The sequence below is a fragment of the Rhinolophus sinicus genome, chromosome 16 (assembly GCF_057876585.1).
Source record: "Rhinolophus sinicus isolate RSI-liver-muscle chromosome 16, RSI-T2T, whole genome shotgun sequence".
NCBI lineage: Eukaryota > Metazoa > Chordata > Mammalia > Chiroptera > Rhinolophidae > Rhinolophus > Rhinolophus sinicus.
The window spans coordinates 63419090-63442470 of record NC_142516.1 but is presented as its reverse complement, the minus strand read 5'-3'; the positions used below and the strand labels follow the sequence as shown (position 1 = coordinate 63442470).

The 23381-nt window shown below is 41.7% G+C and overlaps 1 protein-coding gene across 3 annotated transcripts in view; it reads right to left on the bottom strand.

The window, feature by feature from the left end:
- Positions 1-23381, bottom strand: part of ADAMTSL1 (ADAMTS like 1) — an 891281-nt gene that overhangs the window by 3051 nt on the left and 864849 nt on the right. For all 3 annotated transcript variants that reach the window (XM_074330337.2, XM_074330338.2, XM_019739192.3), the window contains 5 exons: positions 22181-22393; positions 20361-20541; positions 17932-18139; positions 2415-2524; positions 1115-1335 (listed from right to left, as the gene is read on the bottom strand). In XM_074330337.2, coding sequence (XP_074186438.2) covers positions 1115-1335; positions 2415-2524; positions 17932-18139; positions 20361-20541; positions 22181-22393 — 933 coding nt within the window. The remainder of the gene's footprint in view (positions 1-1114; positions 1336-2414; positions 2525-17931; positions 18140-20360; positions 20542-22180; positions 22394-23381) is intronic.

Here is a 23381-nt window from a genome sequence, read left to right as displayed (position 1 = left end):
GGCCTCATCCCCCGGAACATGAACCTTCCTTTCCCTGGGAAGCTTTGTTTCCTTGTATTCCCCACCTAAGCCCCTCTACTCCTTCCCCTACCAGGCCTTACTAGAGCACCATGGCGTTCTAGCTCAGTGCTGGCTCCAACTACATGCTTCTCCAGTACTGCGGCTGACTTGGGTTGTGGACATCTGTGATTGACAGTGAGTCTGAACTACTTTCACTGAACATTGGTACTGAGTGTGGGGAGTTCCTGCCTTAAAGATGGGTCAGCACCACACAGGAGGACAAAGATTGTTCCCCTGCAGGGTTGAAAAAGCAATGGGGGACAATTTGCCTCTAGGGCATCTGCCTCAGTAGTGGGAATCTGATGCTTAGTGAGGCCCTCTCTGTTGGAGAGAATGGCACTGCAACATTTTCAAATTTCCTGTTCTTTGCCTCATGCTTTGTCGTCTTCCCTGTGGGGAAGTGCCTCGATTTGTTTTGGGTCCAGAGGAAGGAAAAATAGATTCACACCCAACTGGGATACAAAGGCTGGTGTTGGTCTGAGGGGCTGAGACCTGAGGGAGGATGGAGTAAATGAATGTAGAGCCCAAGGGCAGGGGTTCCTGCCCAGTCCGGTCGGTGCCGTGGGGCTGGGGCTGGGGAGGGTGGCGGTCAGCAGGTCCTTTTTTCTGGAAGTAGAGCCATGACGGGTGCAGGGCCAACTGAGCGGATGGCACTCTGTGTGCTGCTTAAGTGTGAGCAGTGCTTTCTCTGCAGTAGCCTGGCCCCCAGGAGCCACTGTTTAGTTGTCCCCTGTGGGCACCAGCCCAGTGACTGCAGGTGAGCTGGAGGCTGATTTCATCTGGCACTTGGCCAACAGCACCTGGCTCTCTCAGGGCTAGGATGGAGCCCTGAGGGCACACCCCACCATCTTTTGTGGCCCAAATATGTATACACACATCCTTGTACACATCTTTGCTTGCCTGCCTGCACCCAGGAACCCCTCTGAAAATACCTAGCTCCAGCCCCAGCTCACAGTCCTTGGGAAACCTGATCCGATGCCCTGTGCTCTGATGGCCCTCTGCACTCGGTGCCCTGTGGGGAACTTGCAGAAGGCCCTTTGGGGTTGGAACATACTGTTTTCACATGGCGTGATGTTGCAGCGCTGCCAGTTGGCGGGCCGGGGCCCCCAGGAGCACAGGTGCTCAGGCACTGCCTTGCTGGTGCGGGCATGCACACACTCCACACGCCGGGATTGGAAGCCATAGTTGCCGCAGGTCGCTGTGCACAGGGTCCACAGGCTGACCCTCCAGTGTACGCTGCAGGCTTCTGACCAGCAGTTCTGGGTGCTCACGGGCCTGCAGGAGGAGTGTGGCAGGGTTAGGTGAGGGTCTGCCTTTGTGGGGACCGGATCGGGGGGCAGGTGTGAAAACAATGTTGTAAACCCAAGAATGTTGGGCAACTCAAGAACTTCCAGTGCTACCGGGTTTTCCCGAAAAGAAGACCTAGCGGGAGAGTCATCTCTAATGCATCTTTTGGAGCAAAAAGTAATATAAGACCCAGTCTTATTTTACTATAAGACTGGGTATATAATAATAATATAATATAATATAATATAATATAATATAATATAATATAATATAATACAATACAATACAATACAATACTGGGTCTTACATTAATTTTTGCTCCAAAAGACGCATTAGAGCTGATTGTCTGGCTAGATCTTATTTTCAGGGAAACAGGGTACCAGACCTGGGTTCTGATCTCTGCTCTGTTACTGAATGGCTATAAGATTTCAGAAGGCTACTTCCTCTCCCCGGGCCTCTGTCTACTCATTTTTTCAATGTCTGCATCACTGGGACCGGAGAATAAGCTCTACTTAGGGTGGGGATGGGCAGAGGCAGAGCCTGGAGCCACTCTCAGGGGCTGGGGCCTCGAGTGGGTGTGGTGAGCCCTTACCCAGGCGGACATCTACAAGAAGGTATGACAGGAAATGGGGGCTGGCTAGGAATGATAGAGACCCAGGGATAAGGGCCCTCATCTCAGCATAACTTCTAGAGGGAGGTCCACATGAGTGAGGGGCTGGTAGAGCGCTTGAGATCTGGTGGCTCTGGTGGCCACTTTGTAGACCTTACCTCCTGCCTGCCCTTGGCCTAGTCTCTTATGGTATCAGCTTCCCTCAGAGGAACAACACCCTATATACCCTTAATCTTCAAGAGAGGAAAGCCCAGCCTGGCCCATTTGGCAAGCACAAGGCCACCATTGAGCCTTCTACCTCTGAGGAGGCCAGTGGCCTGGGGATAATGGAGGTGAAAAGGCAGGGCATATGACCCCTGGGACTGTGGGAGATTGGATGAGAAGCAGTCACTCACTGCCATGTTTCTGTGCTATTGACACAGGAGCTGGGGAAAGGAGGTCCATGGTTTTCTCTTACCTCGGGAGGGCACTGCATTGCTCTGAAGGTAAGGTGACACCATCCCTCGTCTGGCAGAAGACTTGTCTGTGTTGTACAGCTAGGCGAGGCCCAATGCAAGGCCCATTGCACTGGGAAGCAGAGGAAGGTGGCATGTGTGAACAAAACTAGACTTAGGTATGTATGGTTAGTCCCTGCTTACATTCTCTTGGTATGTGCTCATAGACATCATTAAACTTTTCCTACAGTTGGCAGAGCCAGACTCTATCACAGTAAATACCCTTGATAACAACAATGTCTGTAATATACAAAGGCAGCAGGCCCTTTGCCGACATCTGCCATTTGGGTAAGAAGACAGATATCCATAGAGGTCACTTTAGAGCAAAAGTCCTTAACTTGGGGGGTCTTTGGACTTCCTAGGGGTCCACAGAGAGCTGTTAACCCTTAAAATTATAAGCAGACATCTTATGTTTTTTGACCTATTTCTAGCAAGAGGCTCTAGCTTTTATCAGATGCTCAAAGGATCTCAAAGGTTAAGAACCACTGAAAGAGAAGGATTTAGTGTAAAAGTAGTCATCCTAGATCAGGCAACTATGCCCAACACCAGTTACTGCACCTCCTGCTATAGCTGAGTATACCAAAGTCTTGTCAGTCTCATCCGTTTGTCTGATCAAGTGATGCTGGAAGGTGTGAACTCAGAAGATAAAGAGATGGGCTCTGAAGGGTCCAGTGAGATACTATTGTTTACAAAGACACAGGAGGGTTACGGAAAATGTAAAAACGCCCCTTGACACCAACAAGTGGGAGATTGTTTTTAATGTGATGAAACACACATACATAATTTGTTAAAATTTACCATTTTAACGATTTTTATGTGTAAAATTCGGTGGCATTAAGTACTTTCATATTGTGGTACACCATCACCACTGTTCATCTCTAGAACTTGTCATCATCCCTAACTAAATTCTGTACCCATTACACAATAACTTCCCATTACCCCTTTCTTCCAGTCCCTGGTAACCATTATTTTTTGTTTCTATGACTTTGGCTACTTTAGGTACCATCTTTCCCCGAAAATAAGACCTAGCCAGACAATCAGCTCTAATGCATCTTTTGGAGCAAAAATTAATATAAGACGCACTATTATATATGATATGATATGATATTATACCTGGTCTTATATCATAGTAAAATAAGACCAGGTCCTATATCATAGTAAAATAAGACCAGGTCTTATATTAATTTTTGCTCCAAAAGACGCTTTAGAGCTGATTGTCTGGCTAAGTACCTTATTTAAGTGGAATCATACAGTATTGTCCTTTGGTGTCTGGTTTCTTTCACTTCAATTTATGTTTTCAAGGTTCATCCATGCTTCAGTATATATAGAATTTCTTTCTTTCTTTCTTTTTTTAAGGCTGGATAATACATCATTGTAAGTATATACCACATTTTGTTGTATCCATCCACCAATGGACATGTGGGTTGTTTCCATTTTTTGGCTATTGTGAATAATGCCGCCATGAACATTAGTGTACAGATATCCGTTCAAGTTTCTGCTTTCAATTCTTTTGAGTATATAACCAGAAGTGGAATTGCTGGCTCATAAGGTAATTCTGTGTTTAATTTTTTGAGGAACCGCCATACTGTTTTCCACAGCAGTTGTACCATTTTATATTCCCACCAACAGTGCAAGGGTTCGAATTTCTCCACATCTTTGCCAACACTTATTTTCTGTTTTTTGATAATAATCATCCTAATGGATAAGTGGTATATTATTGTGGTTTTGATTTGCATTTCCTTAATTACTAGTGACGTTGAACATCTTTTCATTTGTATATTGGCCATTTGTACATCTTTGGAGAAATGTCTTTTCAAGGCTTTGTGTTTTGTTCTTAAGTTGTAGTACTCCTCTATATATTCAGGACATTAATCCTTTATCAGATTAATCACTTACAAATACAGTTGAACCTGGAACAACACAAGTTTGAACTGTGCGGGTCTATTTATACATGGATTTTTAAAAATATATACCTGTACTGTTTTTGATCTGTGGTTGAGAGTCTATGGATGTGAAGGGCCAACTGTACGCATTGATCTATACCATTTTATACAGGAGACTCGAGCTTCTGTGGATTTTGGTATCTGTAGGGAGTCCAGGAACCAATATCCTGTGAATACTGAGGGACAACTTAAGTTTTTGGGAGTCAAAAGTTATACACACATTTTCAACTGCATGGGGGTGGGTACTCTTAACCCTGGTATTATTCAAGAGTCAACTGTATTTTCTCCCATTCTCTATGTTGCCTTTTTTACTCTGTTGATAGTGTCCTTCAATGGAAGAAATTGTAATTTTGATGATGTCCAGTTTATCTATGTTTTCTTTGTTGCCTATGCTTTTAGTGTCATATCCAAGAATTCATTGCTAAATCCAATATTATGAAGTTTCCCCCCTTTGTTTTCTGCTAAGAGTTTTATACTTTTATGTTTAAGTTTTTGATCCATTTTGTGTTAATTTTTATATATGATATAAGGTAAGGTCCCAACTTCATTCTCTTGCATGTAGATACACAGTTTTTCCAGCACCATTTGTTGGAAAGACTGTCTTTTCCCCATTGAATGATTTTGGCACATTTTATTTGACCATAAATGCACGAGTTTATTTCTGGGCTCTCTATTCTATTCCACTCGATTGGTCTATATATATTTCTATATGCCAGCATTATACTGTTTTGATTACTATAGCTTTGTAATAAGTTTTGAAATCTGGAAGTATGAGACTAGCAACTTTGTTCTGCTTTTTCAAGATTGTTTTGGCCATTTGGGATTCCTTAAGATTCCATATAAATTATAGGATGGATTTTTCTATTTCTGCAAAAAAGCTGTTGGAATTTTGATAGGAATTGAATCTGTACATCAATTTGAGCAGTACTGACATCTTAACATTGTTTTCTATCCATGCACATAAGATATCTTTTCATTTATTTGTGTCTTCTTTAATTTCTTTTATCAGTGTTTTGTAGTTTTCAGTGTACAAGTCTTTTGCCTCTTTGGTTAAGTTTACTCCTAAGTATTATTTTTGGTGTTATTATAAATTGTTTACATTTTCTTTTCAGATTGTTCATCATTTGTGTATAGAAATGAAACTGATTTTTTTCCCCCAAGCCAGGCTCTTTAATAATAGAAATCCTCTATAACTACTTTTTTAAATTGCAAAATCAAACACGCTCGTTGTAAACAAACACAAAACATTACAGAACCGCATGATTTATGAACTGAGAGGCCGGTAATCCACTCCCAGAGGAGTCGAATTTGGTAACTCTCTGGTGTCAGCTGCCAGATTTCTCTCCATGCCACCAGAGATCCCATCTGGCACGGTGGGCCTTCCCCAAGGGGCCAGGACCAGAACATCAGGCCGGAAGGAACAGGGCCGGGGCCTGCTGCAGCACCGCCGTGCCCCACGCTGCCTTCCCAGGGGTGGCCGCGCTGGCTTGCACCAGGCTGGGCTGGGCCGGCTGGGGCCTAGGGAAGCCGCTACAACATGAGGCTGATGGAAGGGAGCCCGTGCAGGGTTCAGACAGGTTTCCATTACCTAATGCAATTGATTTTTTATGCATTGATTTTATGTCCTGTAATTTTGTTGAATTTATTTATCAACTCTAAGATTTTTTTGTTGTTGTTGTTACTAGGATTTTTAGGGCTTTTATATATGAAATCATGTAATCTGTGAACAGAGATAATTTTACTTCTTCCTGTCCAATTTGGTTGGCTTGACTTTTCTTTTTCTTGCTCAATGCTCTTCCAATACTATGTTTAATGGAAGTTAAATTGCATCCTTGTCTTGTTCTTCATCTTAGGGGAAAAGTTTTCCGTCTTCGCCATTGAGTATGTTGTTAGCTGTGGATGTTCATATATGGTCTTTATTATTTTGAGGTGATTTCTTTCTTAGTTTGTTGAGTTTTTCTTTAAATCATGGAAGGGTGTTGAATGTTTCCAAATGATATTTCTGCATCACTTGAGATGACCATGTGCTGATTTCCCCCTTCATTCTACCAATGTAGTATGTTACAGTGATTGATTTTCATATGTTGAACCATTTGTACATTCCAAGAATAAATCCTACTTGTTTGTGGTGTATAATCCTTTAATATGCTGCTAAATTTGGTTTGCTAGTATTTGTTGAAGATTTCTGCATCAGTATTTAGAAGGGAATATTGGCCTTTAGTTTTCATTTCTTGTAGTTTCTTTGTCTGGCATTGGTATCAGGGTAATGCTGGCCTCATAGAATGAATTAGCAATTATTAGGGTTCCCTTCTTTCCAATTTTTAGGAAGAGTTAGAGAAGGATTGGCATAAATTCTTCTTTACATATTGGGTAGAATTAATCAGTGAGGCTATCTGATCTAGGGCTTTTCTTTGAATCAGTAATCAAAGACTGCTCAACAATCTTCTTATTAGTTATATGTATATTCATATTTTTCAGTTTTTTATGATTTGGTTTTGGTGCATTGTGTGATTCTAGGAATTTGTCCATTACATATAGGTTATCCAATTTGTTGGTATATAATTGTTCATATACTCTCATATAATCCATTTTTTATTTCTGTAAAATCAGTAATGTTACCCTTTTCATTTTGGATTTTAAAAATTTGAGTCTGCTCTCTCTCTCTTTTTTTTTTTTTAGTCAGTGTTGCTAAAAGTTTATTTTAGATCTTTTGGAAGAACCAACGTTTTGTTTCATTGAGTTTTCTCTATGGTTTCTCTTCTTTTTGTTTTACTTATCTCCACACTATTTCTTTCTGCTCGCTTTGGGTTTAGTTTGCTCTTTCTTTTTAATTACTTAAGGGATAAAGTTAGGTTATTGATTTTGAGATCTTTCTTTTTTTAATGTAGGTGTTTACAACTGTACATTTTCTTCATAGCATTGCTTTCTCTGCATCCCATGTTTTCACTTGCCCTAAGGTATCTTCTAATTTCCCTTTTAATTTTTTGAGGACCTTCCATACTGTTTTTCACAGTGGCTGTACCAATTTGCAATCCCACCAACAGTGCACCGGGGTTCCTTTTTCTCCACATCCTTGCCAACACTTACTGTTTGTTGATTATTGATGATGGCCATTCTGACAGGTATGAGGTGATTGCATGGTGGTTTTGATTTGCATTTCCCTGATGATTATTGATATTGAGCATTTTTTTTCACATGTCTGTTGGCCATTTGTATATTTCCTTTGGAGAAATGTCTGTTCAGGTCCTCTGTTTATTCTAAAATTGGATTTTTTTTGGTCTGCTGATGGCTTTCACATAGTGTTTAGCACGGTTCTCTTTTAGTCCCAGATATATACATCTAACTGCTTACTGAACATGTCTACCTGCATATTTCACAAACATCTCATACTAAACCTGTCCCAAACAATTTTTTGTTATCCCAATTAATCCTCTTTTTTTCAGTATTCCTACGTAGTTGTTCATTCTAGGAACCCAAGAACCAGCTTAGCTCCTCCCTTGTTATCCCTGATATTTGAGGGATAACTGAAGCCACGTGAATCACACTTTCATAGTATCTGTTCTCCATTGCCCAGTGCTTTCATTCTGACCAGCAAATTTCTCACCTAGATGAGGCTCCTTGTTCTCCATCTTGTACCTTCTAAATTCAATTACTGTACTGCTGACACAATAATATTTTTAAAGTGTAACTCTGATTATGATATTCCTGTTTAATATCTTTCTAGGTGTCCTCCCACCTTGCCTCCAACAAAATTGCATTCATAATAAAATCCAAACTCCTTGTACAGCATATAAGACTCGTCATGATCTGGCACCTGTTTTACGGCCACATTTCTATTTCTACCTCTCACCGAATTCTCTTACAAATATTCTGGGGCTGCTTTTGCCATCATTCCTTCTCCCCACCAAGACAGGTGCCTCATACATGTATGTTAGATTAAAAGAAGGTTGAATTATTATATAAAACCAGGTTGTTAGAGCCGAGAAAGTGGTCTTAGACTAAAATCAGCATGGTTTTCATAGACGTCAAATAGGTAGGCAGATAAAGGAACATACTGTATTTCTCCGAAAATAAGACCAGGTCTTATATTGATTTTTGCTCCATTAGGGCTTATTTTCCGGGGATGTCTTATTTGTTCATGTACAAAAGTCTACATTTACTCACATACAGTCATGTCATCTTCTGGAACATCGTCATCATGTACTAAATGCGTCTGTCTGGCGGACGATCTTAACTGGGGCTTATTTTCAGGGTAGGGCTTATTTTCGGAGAAACACGGTATATTTGTATGACACTATTCCAAAAGGATTTTCTTGTCAGAAACTATTACCATTTTCATTCCCATAGGAGTGGAAGGGAGAGGATTGGGAGACATATATAGTTTGAAGCACATCCCAGTGAAACCACCAGCAGAAACATATCAATAGGCTTGTGAGATCAAGCAGCTCCCTGTAACGCCTCAAGCTGTGCTTGAAATATGATCCTTGTACCAATAGCACTGGCATCACTGAAAGTGCCTGGAAATTCAGGATGGATGAATGCAACAGAGAGACAGAAAAGGTAATAAAGTACAAACAGACGTTACAGGATTGAAGAATACAAGAACAGAACTGAAAATACACTAGACGGGTTCAACAGCAGATTAAATGCAGTAGAAGGAAGGATGAAAAAACGTGAAGCTAGCTGAAGGAACTCATGAGACAACATCATGCGGTCCAACAATTGCATGATAGGCGGCCCCAGGAGGAGGAGAGAGAGAAAGGGGCTGAAAACTTTCCTATCCTGGGGAAGGAAATAGACATCTAGGAAGCCCTACAGAAGGTGAAACCAAGGAGACCCATTACCAAGGCACATTTTAATTAAAATGTCAAAAGTTAAAGATATGGAGAGAATCTTAAAAGCAATAAGAGAAAAACAACTTGTTACGTACAAGGCAAACACCATAAAATGATCAGATTTATCAGAAGAAACTTTGCAGGCCAGAAAGGAGGGGTACAATATATTCAAAGTGTTAAAAGGAGAAACTTTTTCTAAGAATACCTGACAAAGTTATCCTTCAAGATTGAAGGAGTTTTTCCATACAAGCAAAAGCTGAAAGAGGTCATCACTAAACCAGCCTTACAAGAAATGTTAAAGGGACTTTTTAAAGGTGAAAATAAAGGGCGCTAATGAGTAATAAATAACATATGAAAGTATAAATCTCAGTGGTAGTTGTAAGTATATAGAAACGGTAGTGGATTAATCAGTCATAAATATAGTATGAAGGTGTAAAAAGACAAAAGTAGTAACTATAACAATTAGTTAAAGGACACATAAGATAAAAAGAGGTAAAAAATGTGTGTGTGTGGGAAGAGTAAAAATGTTGATTTCATTCTGAAGCAGTAACTTGTTATGTTATATGTCTAAGCCTCATGGTTACCACAAATCAAACACCTATAATAGGCACAAAAATATATATAAAGAGAAAGGGATCTAAATGAAAATGGAAATACAACATACTAAAACTTATGGGGGGTAGCAAAGGCAGAGTTCATAGCAATAAATGCCTACATTAGGAAACAAGAAAAATCTAAAATAAACGAACTAAGTTTACAACTCAGTAAACTAGAAAAAAACAAACGAAGCCCAAAGTTAGCAGGAAGAAGGAAATAACAAAGATCAGAGCAGAAATATGTGAAATGGAGACTAAAAAGGCAATTGGAAAGATCTACAAAATTAAGAGCTGGTTCTTTGAAAAGAGAAACACAGCTGACAAACCTTTAGCTAGACTATGAAGAAAAAAAGAGATTTCAAATAAATAAAATCAGAAATGAAAGAGGAGATGTTACAATTGATACCAAAGAGATACAAAGGATCTTAAGAGATTACTATGAACAATTATATGCCAACAAATTGGACAACCTAGGAGATATAAATTCCTAGAAACATACAGCCTACCAAGACTGAATTATGAATAGAAAATCTGAAAAGACTGATTACTAGTAAGGAGATTGAATCAGTAATTCAAAATTTCTCAACAAACAAAAAGTCCAGGACCAGATGGCTTCACTGGTGAATTCTACCAGCTTTTAAAAGAGTGAATACTGATCCTTCTCAAACACTTCCAAACTCATTTTATGAGTCCAGCATTACCCTGATAGCAAAACCAGATAAGGACACAGATAAGAGAAAATTATAGGTCAATACCCCTGATGAATATAGATGCAAAACTCCTCAATAAAATATTAGGAAACTAAATTCAACAATACATTAAAAGGATCATACATTATAATCAAGTGGGAATTAGTCCAGGGATGCAAGGATGGTTTTTAAACATCCACATAACTATCAATGAGATATATAGCACATTAACCAAGTGAAGGATAAAAATCATATAATCATCTCAACTGAAAAAGTGATGAAATTCAACATCCGTTCATGATAAAAACTCTCAACAAAGTGGGTGTAGAGGAAACATCATCAAGGCCGTATATGACAAGCCCACAGCTAACATCATACTCAATAGTGAAAAACTGAAAGCTTTTCCTCTTAGACAAGGATGCCCCCTCTCACCACTTTTATTCAACATACAGAGGGTACCCAAAAAAAGTATACACATTTTAAGAAAGGAAAAAACTGTATTAAAATTGTAATACTCACTATATACCGATAACAAGATGAATACAAGTCATGTGTATACATTTTTTTTGGCACCCTGGTATTATTGGAAGTCCTAGATAGACCAACGAGGCTGGAATGAGAAATAAAAGACATTCAAATTGGAGAGATAGAAGTAAAACTGTTAACTCTTTGGAGATAATTTTATATAGAGAGAACCCTAAAGACTCCACCAAAAAACCGTTAGAGTAAATGAATTCAGTAAAGTTTCAGGATACAAAATCAATATATAAAAATATGTTGTATTTCTATATACTAATAACAAACTATCAGCATGAGAAATTGAAATAACCCTAGTTACAACTGCATCAAAAAGAAAAAAAAATACCTGGGAATAAATTTAATGAAGAAAATGAAAGACCTGTACACTGAAATCTATAAGACATGAATGAAAACACAAATAAATGGAAAGATATTCCATGTTCATAGATTTGAAGAATTAATATATTGTTAAAATAAAATGTCCATACTATACAAAGCAATCTACAGATTCAATGCAATCCCTATCAAAATTCCAATAATGTTTTTCAAGGAAATAGTACAAATAATCCTAAAATTTGTATGGAACTTTAAAAAACCCCAAATAGCCAGAGAAAGAACAAAAAAGCTGGAGGTATCACACTCCCTGATTTCAAACTGTATTACAAAGCTACAGTAACCAACACATTATGGTAGTGGCATAAAAACATACACATAGATCAATGGAACAGAAGAGAGAGCCCAGAAATAAACCCATGCATATATGGTCAATTAGTTTACAACAGAGAAGCCAAGAACATACAATGGGGAAATGACAGTCTCTTCAATAAATGGTTCTAGGACAACTGGACAGCTACATGCAAAAGAATGGAACTGGACCACTAACTTAACACCGTAAGACCAAAATTAACTCAAAATGGATAAAAAACTTGAATGTAAGACCTGAAACCATAAAACTCCCAGAAGAAAACATAGGCAGTAAGCAACTTAACACTAGTTTTGGAAATGATTTTTTTGATTCTGACACCAAAACCAAGGGCAACAGAAGCAAAAATAAAAAGTAGGACTATATAAAACTAAAGAACTTCTGTGTACCATAAGACAGCATAAAATAAACTCCAAAAAGGCAACCTATTAAATAGCAGAAAACAATTGCAAATTGTATATCTGATAAGGAATATACAAAAAATATAAGGAACTCATATAACTCAATAGCAAAAACCCAAACAATCCAATTTAAAAAGGGGCAGAAGTTCTGAATAGAAATTTTTCCAAAGAAGACTTACATGGCCAACAAGTACACATTGCCAGACCTCATCATCACTAATCATCAGGGAAATGCAACTCAAATCCACAATGAGACATCACCAATACTGTTAGAATGGATATTATCAAAAAGACAAAAGTACTGGTGAGGATGTGGAGGAAAGAAAACCCTTGTGCACTCTTGTTGGGAATGTAAATTGGTGCAGCCACTATGGAGAACAGTATGGAGGTTCCTAAAAAACTAGAACTACTTTATGATCCAGCAATTCAACTTCTGGGTATTTATCTGAAAAAACTAAAAACACTAACTCAAAAAGTTCTATGCATCCCCATGTTCGCTGCAGCATTATTCACAATAGCCAAGGTATGTAAACAAGCTAAGTTTCCATCAGTTGATTAATGGATAATGAAAATGGGACACACACACACACACAGGAATATTACTCAGCCATAAAAAAGAATGACATCTTGCCATTTGTGACAACACGTATGGACCTTCAGGGAATTATGATAAGTGAAATAAATCAGACAGAGAAGAACAACTAGTGCATGATCTCACTTACATGTGGAATCTAAGAAAAAATAAATAAACCCTGAAAAACAAAATAGGTACAGTGTCCAGATTGGTGGTTGCCAGAGGCAGGGTATAAGGGGTGGGAAAGTCAGTGAAGGGGGTCAAAAGTACAAACTTTTAGTTATAAAATAAGTTAGTCATGGAGATAGATGTACAGCATGGTCACTATGGTTAATAATACTGTATTGAATATTTCAAAGTTGCTAAGAGTAGATCTTAGAAGTTCTCATCAGAAGAAAAAAACTTTTTTGTAACTATGGTGACAGATGTTAACTAGACTTATTATGGTGATCATTTCACAATGTATACAAATATTGAATCATTATGTTGTACACCTGAAACTAATATGTTACATGTCAATTATACATCAATAAAAAAAAAATCTCAGCATTCAAAGCTCTACTCCAGACCTGCCATATCAGAATTAGCATTTTTAACAAGATCCACAGGTGATTCACATTAAAGCTTGAGACATACTTGCCTAGAGGGTTTTAAAAGCAATGAGAAGGGGGTGAGAGTGTTTGACGGGAAAGACCTATTTTTCTCTTTAGGTAAAATAATTACCGAGAATGATCAATGTGCACTGTATGTCCCCTTGAGTGACCTCCATGATACAATGCAGAAACATCTCCCATGTGTAGCCAGATCTGTTCCCAATTGTAATTTCGCAAACTGCCAATAAGTTGAGGGCCTAAAAGCAGAACTGCCTTGGGCTGAATGAGAGCTATCAGAAGCGGGCTTTTCCAGGTAAGAGAAAGATGATATCCCCCAGGCGTGGAGGCAAGAGGGAGCTCATGCCTCTTTCATTATGAAGCACATACATTAGGTCACTGGAAATAAGTGGGGGTTGGTGGAGGTGCCAAAAAGAAGCCTCCAGCCAAATGTGTTGATTGGCCAATATTGAGCATTATCCCCTAACTCACCTGGGACAGAAATGGCTTATGCGTTACAAGTGAATTCCTCCCCCCCTCCCAAAGTGCCACATTTCCCCCAAACAACATTTGCTCCTCATTAGAGATGGCCACAGTGTATTAACTAGATAGGAAATTCCAAATGATTGTTTTCCAAAGAACATACCCTGGGGTGGGGATGGAGGGACAGGAATGCAGCAATATGTAGATGGCCCGTTCTAATAAGTATTGAGTTGCTAACCGCCCAAAAGCATTCAGTCACATCAGTTCATACAATTACACAAAGAATTAAGAGCCCTGTAGTCTTCTGGGGGTATCCCAGCTGGCTAAGTTTAATGGTATGGTTCAGACATCAACCAATTAGAAAGTATGCCTGACCAATCAGAGAGGTCATCCTGTCAAGTAGCTCCAGCCTCCAACAAACCACAGTAGCTGTTCCCACACAGTTGGATGGCACCAGCTGATTATTGGTCCTGGTAGGCAGCTCTTAAATGCTCAGTAGGTTTCCAATAGGTTTTGAACACAGTACACGCATTCTAAAACGTTCTGTGGGTCCAAGACGGTGGTGTAGGTGGATGCTGAGTTCACCCCTGCCCAAGAACACATAGAATGTACACCTATATTTAGAGCAATTCCTTCTTAAAGACAGCTGTGAGCCAACTGAACAGCTTTTGTACAACAAGCAAGAGAAAGAGACTGCACAGAGAAGGGTGGGGAACTGAGAATGCTCTCTGGAAGCTAAAGGAACCACCCAGGGCTGGGGAACCGGTGACAGCCATTGTTGATGTTTCCCCTGCAGGTGGATAATGGGGGTAGCGCCATCCAGGTTCTCTGGCGGCTGACCTGCAGGGGGCTGTAGCTCCTCTCCAGCCACCCCTCTTAGAGCTAGATCCAGCAGAAACAGGAGAGAACCATAGGATGAACACACAAGAGATTGATATAGCAGGTATGGCAGGTGATGCTTAATGTGGGGCTAGAAAAACACTGTGGTACCTGCCAGCAGGGCTACTCTGTCCAGAGAAAGTGTGCAGATAGTAGGGCACTACTGTGGGCTCACATGGTGCCACCCCTCCTGGAGAGAGTGCAGAGATAGTGGGGCGCTGCTGAATGCGCATGTAGACTGCTTCATCAGAACAAGTGCAGAGTTAGCAAAACTTTACGGTATCCACATGTGGGTGATGCTATGTGCACATGTAGAGAGGGTGCAGAACTAGCAAAGTATGTGTGCGCACACAAAAGGTTACCCACCCAGAGGAAAGGTGGAGCTAGTAGGGCACTTGAGAGGCAAGCATGCAGAGCAGCCCCACCCAGACTCTGCTCTGACAACAGACAAAGCGAGAGGGCACACCAAGTGTGCACTGAGAAGCTCATCTACGCCAGGCAGCTCCACCTGGATTAGAGGGGCAAAGAAGCACCTACATACCAGGCTATCCTAACTGGAACCCGCTCCTCCAGGTCAGGTGACACACCAGGCACTGAATGCACCTGCTGCAACTATGACTGGCCTGCCAAAACTACTTGACATACAGTCTACACAGAGACCACTTTTTCAAGACTGGGAGAGATAGCTATTCCATCAAACTAAAACACAGAAAGTCAAACAAAATGGGGATACAGAAGAATATGTCCCAAATGAAGGAACAAGATATAATTCCAGGGAAAAACCCTAATGTCATGGAAAAAAGTAATTTGCCTGATAAAGAATTCAAAGAGGGCCGGCCCGGTGGCTCAGGCGGTTAGAGCTCCGTGCTCCTAACTCCGAAGGCTGCTGGTTCGATTCCCACATGGGCCAGTGGGCTCTCAACCACAAGGTTGCCAGTTCAATTCCTCGAGTCCCGCAAGGGATGGTGGGCAGTGCCCCCTGCAACTAAAATTGAACACGGCACCTTGAGCTGAGCTGCCGCTGAGCTCCCGGATGGCTCAGTTGGTTGGAGCCTGTCCTCTCAACCACAAGGTTGCCGGTTCGACTCCCGCAAGGGATGGTGGGCTGTGCCCCCTGCAACTAGCAACGGCAACTGGACCTGGAGCTGAGCTGCGCCCTCCACAACTAAGACTGAAAGAACAACAACTTGAAGCTGAACAGAACCCCCCACAACTAAGATTGAAAGGACAACAATTTGACCATTGTTCCCCAATAAAGTCCTGCTCCCCTTCCCCAATAAAATCTTTAAAAAAAAAAAAAAAAAAAAGAATTCAAAGAAATGGTTATAAGGATGCTCACAAAACTTGAGAGTAGAATAGAGTAACTCAGAGGGCACTTCAACAAAGAGATAGTAAATGTAACAAATCAGAGATGAAGAATACAATAACTAAAATGAAGAATACATTAGAAGGAATTGGCGGCAGATTAGTTAATACAGAGGAATGGAGTAGTGACCTGGAAGACAGAATAGGGGAAATCACCCATCAGAAGAGCAAAATGAAAAAAAGAATTAAAAAAAATGAGGATAAGAGATCTCTGGGATAACATTAAGCATCCTAACATTTGTATTATAGGGATTCCAGAAAGAGAAGAGAGAAAGAAAGGGGCAGAAAGAATATTTGAAAAAATCGTGGATGAAAATTTTCCTTATTTGGGGGAAGTGAACAGATATCCAGGTCCAGGAAGCACAGAGAGGTCCAAATAAGAAAAACCCAAGAGACCCACACCAAGACATATTGTAATTAAAATGGCAAAAGTTAAGGATAAGGAGACCATCTTAAAGGTAGCAAGAATGAAAGAACAAGCCACATACAAGGGAATCTCCATAAGGCCATCAGCTAATTTCTCAGAAGCAACTGCAGAGGCCAGAAGGGAGTAGCAGGAAATATTTAAAGTGCTGAAAGAAAGGAATCCACAACCTAGAATTCTATATCCAGCAAGGTCATCATTCAGAATTGAAGGATAAAGAGTTTCCCAGACAAGCAAAAACTAAAGGAGTTCACAACCACTAAAATGGCCTTCCAAGAAATGTCAAAGGGTCTTCTCTATACAGAAAAGAAAAAGCCATAATCGGAAATAAGAAAATATAGGAAAAGAAAAAAGATCTCACTGGTAAAGGCAAATATACAATATTCACAGCAAATCAAACACTTAAAAAACTAATAGGAAGGTTAAAAGACAACAGTAGCAAAATTAATTATAAATACAATAAATAATTGGGATACAAAAACAGATAGAAAACGTGATGTCAAAAACATTAAGAGCGGAAGGGGGAGTAAAAATGTAGTGCTTTTAGAATGTGACTGAACTTAAATGCCTATCATCTTAAAATAGATGGCTATAGTATAGATGGATGGATATCTATCTATCTGTATACGTCTATCTATCTATATCTATATCTATATATGTATCTATATCTATATATACACTCACGCATGGTAACCACAAACCAAAAACATAGAAAAAATAAACAAAAAATGAAGAGAAAAGGATTCAATCAAAACAAGAGAGATCAAGAGCAGAAGGAATACAGAAGAACAAAAACAACCAAAAATCAATTTACAAAATGGCAAAAAGCATATACCTATCAACAATCACTTTAAATATAAATCGACTAAAAACTCCAATCAAAAGACACAGGGTAGCAGAATGGATTAAAAAAATGACGCATCTGTATGCTGGCTACAAGAGACTCTCTCTAGATTGAAAGACACAGACTGAAAGTGAAGGGATGGAAAAAGACATTCCATGCAAATAGAAATGAAAGGAAAGCTGGGTAGTAATACTCATATCAGATAAAATACACTTTAAAACAAAGAATATAAAAAGAGACAGAGCCACATTACATAGTTTTGAAGAGGATGTAACAATTACAAATACCTATGCACCCAACATAGGAGCACCCAGAATTGTAAAGCAAATATTAATGGGCATAAAGGCAGAAATTAACAGTAATTCAATAATAATTGGTGATTTTAATACTCCACTTACTTCAGTGGACATATCATCCAGACAGAAAATTAAGAATATAATGGCCTTAAATGCCACATTATACCAGTTTGACTTAATAGATATTTATAGAGCATTTCATCCAAAAACTGCAGATGACATATTTTCCTCAAGTACACATGGGACATTTTCCAGGCTAGATCACATACTAGGCACTTTACTTCCTGTTGTGTCAGGGTCAGCACCTTTGGATTTACCTTTCAAATAAAACCCTCTCACCTGGCCCCAGCTGGAGAAGGCCCACTCCACACAGAGCTGTTGGTTACAAGCCTGGGTGTCCACTGGCCGCTTGGCGAGTTGTGTGCACATGTCATTGGAGACAGGAGTGGAGATCCCAGAGGCTTTCAGCTTCTGGCAGGTCACCCGGCGGGTCTGGATGCCTCCCCCGCAGCTCCGGGTACAGGCGGACCAGGAGGTCACCATCCACCTGCGAAGAGGAAGAGAAGTCAGGGCAGCTGCAAAGGGTCCAAACGGCACCCCAGTGTGTGGCAGAGGGGAGACAACATCCTAGGAAAGTCAGACCCAAGCTTGTGTCACCTCCTGACCCAGGAGGCAATGTGAGTCTCACTTAAGCCAACATTTTGTCTGCTAGCACTCACCGTATTTTCTACCTTGCCTTAACTCATGTGTCTTTACATTTACATCAGGAACATGCAAAGTTCCTTCCAGCTTTCTGGAGCAACTTTCCACCTCCGTGAGTCACAGTCCATAGGTCTTATACCTCTTAAAGGGCTGAAAGTAGTCATTCTCAGAAGGTTACATTCCAACTACAATTTGAATCTTTGGAGGTGAGACTGACCAAGACAGCGACAAACGGATTTTCTCCAAAAACTAACTGTCAGCGGGGAAACACTGAAATCCTTGGTCCATATAAAAACAGGTAGGGGTTCTCTCTGGATGTTTGTATCCTGGGATAATTCAAAGAGGAGGGGAAGGAGGGATATTTTGGGGTAAAAACAGTGAGAAAAGACTTAGTGCTTCCCAGCCATTTCACTTAATTTAGAAAAGAAAAAAAATTCTTTGGATTTATTGCCTGAGAAAAAATTTATTAAATGAAATGGTCCTATCTGGGTCAAAGCAAGACTTCCTACAGCGATTCAAAAAGACAACCAGGGCGACACTTCTTTTGTGTGTGCAAAGAAGGCTGCTCAAGTGCCCAAGAAGCCTGGTGGGGAAACCTGTGGCCACTTCCTAGTCCGGAGGTGCCACATCTAGCTCTTAGGAGAGGCAAGTTGCAGGGACAGAGAACAAATTCCTCCTGCATCTGAACCCGTGACTTATTTAGTTTGATGGAACTTCCCTGCTCCATTTGCCCTGGAGAGAGAGGACTGTGGGTAGAATTCCAACCCACAGGAGCAGGGCCACTGAGGTGGCAGGCACGAGGTGTTTCAAAGCTCCTGGGGCACTGAAACCCACGCAGACACAGCCAGTATTGCATTTGCAGAAGGAAATGAGGCTGATTGACTCTGACCATCACCACAGCAAATCAAAAAGTCCTTGGCATGTCCAAGACCTCTTCTTCATTTCACACAGCTTGGTAAGGGCAGTCTTCCAGTCGCTTATATCCCTGGTGAATGTCAGGCCTGCATTTCAATCAACTTTTATTTCCAAATATACATTTCAGCAATTTTTCAGGAGCTGGGGTGGAGCGGTTGAGAGTAGGGAGGTATGGGCTATGTTACAGTTCAGGAAGGGTATAAAAGGACATTAATCATTCCCGTGGAAACCTTCCTGTCAGCAAGTCAAACTGCTGATATTAATGAGTGTGTTTCATATTTCATTGAGTCTCTCCTGGTTTCAGCTGCTCCTTATGACTCAGCTGGCAAAACACAAAGCGGTTGCCTAAGTAGTTGCATGAAAGTCCTACAGATAGGTAGTGAAGGGGCATTTCAGGGCCCAGCCAAGTCCCCCATGACTCCGGGTGCCTTGCTGGTGCCAAGTCTAAGCCCACCCGTTATTCCTTTAGCCACTGCCTAAAGCCTGCCATGGGCGTGCTCAGTGGGCTCAGTTTCTCAAAGCTGGAGGAAGATGCGAGAGGCAGAGACCGTGGGTGTCCTTCTGGGCTCTGTAAGGGACCCAAATGCAGAGAACGTATAGCCAACATGGAGCAACTCTAAGAAATGGGGACTTATTTCAGCTTTAGCAGGATGCCACCATTTGTGGAAAAGAGAGAAGACAAGATTTCTTTCAGAAAACTGGAGTACTGATTAGCACAGGTTTTTAAAGTTAGGAGAAAGGAGAGGGGTTGGGGTAGAGGCCAGTGACGTGCATCCCCTCAGCGCTTGAATTGCAAACGCTTTTCTTTTGCAGAGAGCCAGTTTCTTGCTGCAGGATGGGATACTCCTGCTCCCTGAACGGAGCCTTTTTAGGTGCATGGGATGCCCAAGCAGCCCTTAGCTCGCTGAGACTTGCGGGAACAGACAGGGAGGAGGGAGGAGGCTCACTCGGAGGGGTATTTTCTGCATGGCCGGGTGGCCTCACAAGTCTGTGCATTCAGGAAAGAACAGCGCCTTGGAGGGCAGGACCCCTCACCTGCCCTTGGCATTGCTCCCTGTGTAGTGCTAGACAAGGGCTGGCTACCAACTTGGCTCCAAGTCAGGGCCCATGCTGGGGGCTGGGAGGCCGGAGCCAGGCTTGGCTACACTCACCGAGAAGGGCAGTCTCTCCGGTTGCAGGCGACAGGCTGCACAGCAGGGCGAACCTTCCCTGCACAGTGAGCGGGGTTGACCTCTGTGCTGTTCAGGAGACACCGCAGGCGTGGCTGCTGAACCCCCCTGTTACCACAGGAGGCCGAGCAGGTTGCCAGTCTGTCCACAGACCACCAGTAATCTGTCGCAGAAGGAGGAGCAGAGGTGAAAAGCACACAGCATGACTTCCTTCTGAGCAGGGCAGTGGGGGGGGGGGGGGGGGGGCGGAAGGGGTGTTGTGGATGAGCTCGGCCCCTCAGAGGGCTCTATCCCCAGCCTGTCTCGGCAAGTCATGTGGTCTCCGAGGCCTCAGTTGGCTCAGCCATAAAATGAGCACAGTAGCCCTTACCCATCAAGTTACTGGGAGGCCTGGAGATAATGCAGGTAAAGGGCTGAGCCCAGTGCCTGGCACAGAGCACTTAATCACAGAGCTGTAGCACTCACTGTTTTTAAAAATACTTCCTAAAGTGCTCTTTTTTTTTTCCTACTGGTTCACCAGAAAGTAACTTTCTTTTTCAACAAAGAGGTGTAAAACTATCACAGCTACTTCACAATCAGATTTAAAACTGCAGGTTCAAGTGAGACTTAGTCGATGTGACAAAACTACCCCAGCCCATCCAGAGCGTACTCATTGACAGGAGACAATGATGTCAGTAAGAAAAGTGATTTCTTTGCATTTTCTAGTTGGCGGTCTGGGACTCACTGGTAGGAAAGCTGTTAAAAATAACTGTGGGTTGGTAAACTGCGAGTGCTTCTTTGCAGAATTGTGTGTTACAAATCTTGCAGATAGGCACTGGCTTCTGGTTTTCAGCAGAGAATGGCTGGCGGGCAAGAAAATGGAACACTTACTCTTTGCCTGGACAAAGGCGGGGAGGATGTTTAAGGGAAAAGCCCATGTGCTAGAAAGTCTCCCTTCTTATGTGCTATATTGGCCCCAAAGACTGTCCTTCCCCACAGAATCCTCCATTTAGAATCGAAGCAGTAGAATTTTGCTTTCTCTAAAAGTGTCACACGTAGGCCACAGGTAGACCAGCTTATGGAAAACTCAAAAGCCTCACTTAGTTTCTATACCAAGGCCAGTTTTGGCTCATCACCCACTGTTTTGGGTTTATTCACAACTTACTTTGTGCCTCAAATGCGAGGTCCTTCCCAAGAGCTTTCTGACCTGCCCATGTTCCTGGAGTGGTAATGCACCAGCCACATAGGCTCCTCAGCCTGTTCTTTGACAGGGACCACAGGAAAGGGGCATGGAAAGCACTCAGCACGTGACTACAGCTGAAACCTCTTCAGGACAACCAGCAGGTACCAGCACTAGCCCTAACTCTCCAGGGCAGGAAGCAATAACCAAGCGGTTCAGATCAAGAGGTATTTTGGAACCAAACCAACAGAGAAACTGTCATTTTCTTAATAGAGTACGAGAGAGAGAGAGAGAGAGAGAGAGAGAGAGAGAGAGAGAGAGAGAGAGAGAGAGAGAATCTTTACTGGTTAACTTAGCGTAAAGGAAACACATCTAACGTTGCTATGTGGTGATGTTTCCTTGGTCCCTGAGCGGAAGGACCCATTTATGGAAACAGCATTGACTTTTCCAGGTTCTGTGGGGTAGGGCCTGGCGGCTTTTCTGAAGGACCTCATTATATGGAAACATGGTTCAGCTTCAGTTTCCATGCTCTAGGAACCACTGGAGATCAGAAATCACTTTGTCTACTAGAGAAATAGATTCCTAGATGGCTTCTCTTGTTTAAGAAATAAGCCCATCATCCGAAGCCCACAGGGTTTCTTACCTTGGATCATAAGAGAGGTCTTTTGCACGAGCGCTCCCGCCTCATTCTGAGCAAGGCAGCTGAATTCCCCTTGAGACTTGTCACTAAGATTTGCAACCTGGAGAATCTGTCCAGCGGCCAAGATGTGATATGTCAATCCTGTGACACTGGCAACTGACTGACCATCATGGAACCAGGTGATATTGGGGGTAGGGTGACCTTTGATGGGGCAGCCTAAAAGGAGAGGAGAGAGGAGACGAGAAGAGAGGAGAAGAAAGGTAAGCCATTAGTATAGCCAAAAATAACACATTTCTGTTGAGCTGTTTTAGGGTCACCATGACTCTAGAGGCCATATGTACAATATGGCCTTCCCCAGGGCATTTTTCTTATATTTGCATTCCAAAGCAAACAGGTGATGTTTTTATTCTCTGGGAATCTGGGAGAGTGACTATTATTCATCCAATTACCATACTTTGCCATGTATCATGTGCACATCTTTCACCCAAATTTGTGAGGGAAAATAAGGATGAGCATTATACATGCATAACAGTAATTCTGTATCCATATAAATGTTTTTATTTTATTTTATTTATTTATTTATTTATTTTTAAAGATTTTATTGGGGAAGGGGAACAGGACTTTATTGGGGAACACTGGTCAAATTGTTGTCCTTTCAATCAGTTGTGGAGGGTTCTGTTCAGCTTCAAGTTGTTGTTCTTTCAGTCTTAGTTGTGGAGGGCGCAGCTCAGCTCCAGGTCCAGTTGCCATTGCTAGTTGCAGGGGGTGCTGCCCACCATCCCTTGCGGGACTCGAAGAATCGAACTGGCAACCTTGTGGTTGAGAGCCCGCGCTCCAACCAACAACTGAGCCATCCGGGAGGCAGCTCAGCTCAAGGTGCCGTGTTCAATCTTAGTTGCACGGGGCAGAGCCCACCATCCCTTGCGGGACTCGAGGAATTGAACTGGCAACCTTGTGGTTGAGAGCCCACTGGCCCATGTGGGAATCGAACCGGCAGCCTTCGGAGTTAGGAGCACTGAGCTCTAACTGCCTGAGCCACCGGGCCGGCCCCCATATAAATGTTTTTAGTTCTTTTATTTATGAGTTAAAAGTGTAACTCTAGAAGGAGAAGGTGAGGGGATTAGAAAGCACAACTGATAACAAGAAGATTGCCACGGGGATATGAAAGACAGTTTGGGGAATATGATCAATAATGTTGTAAGGA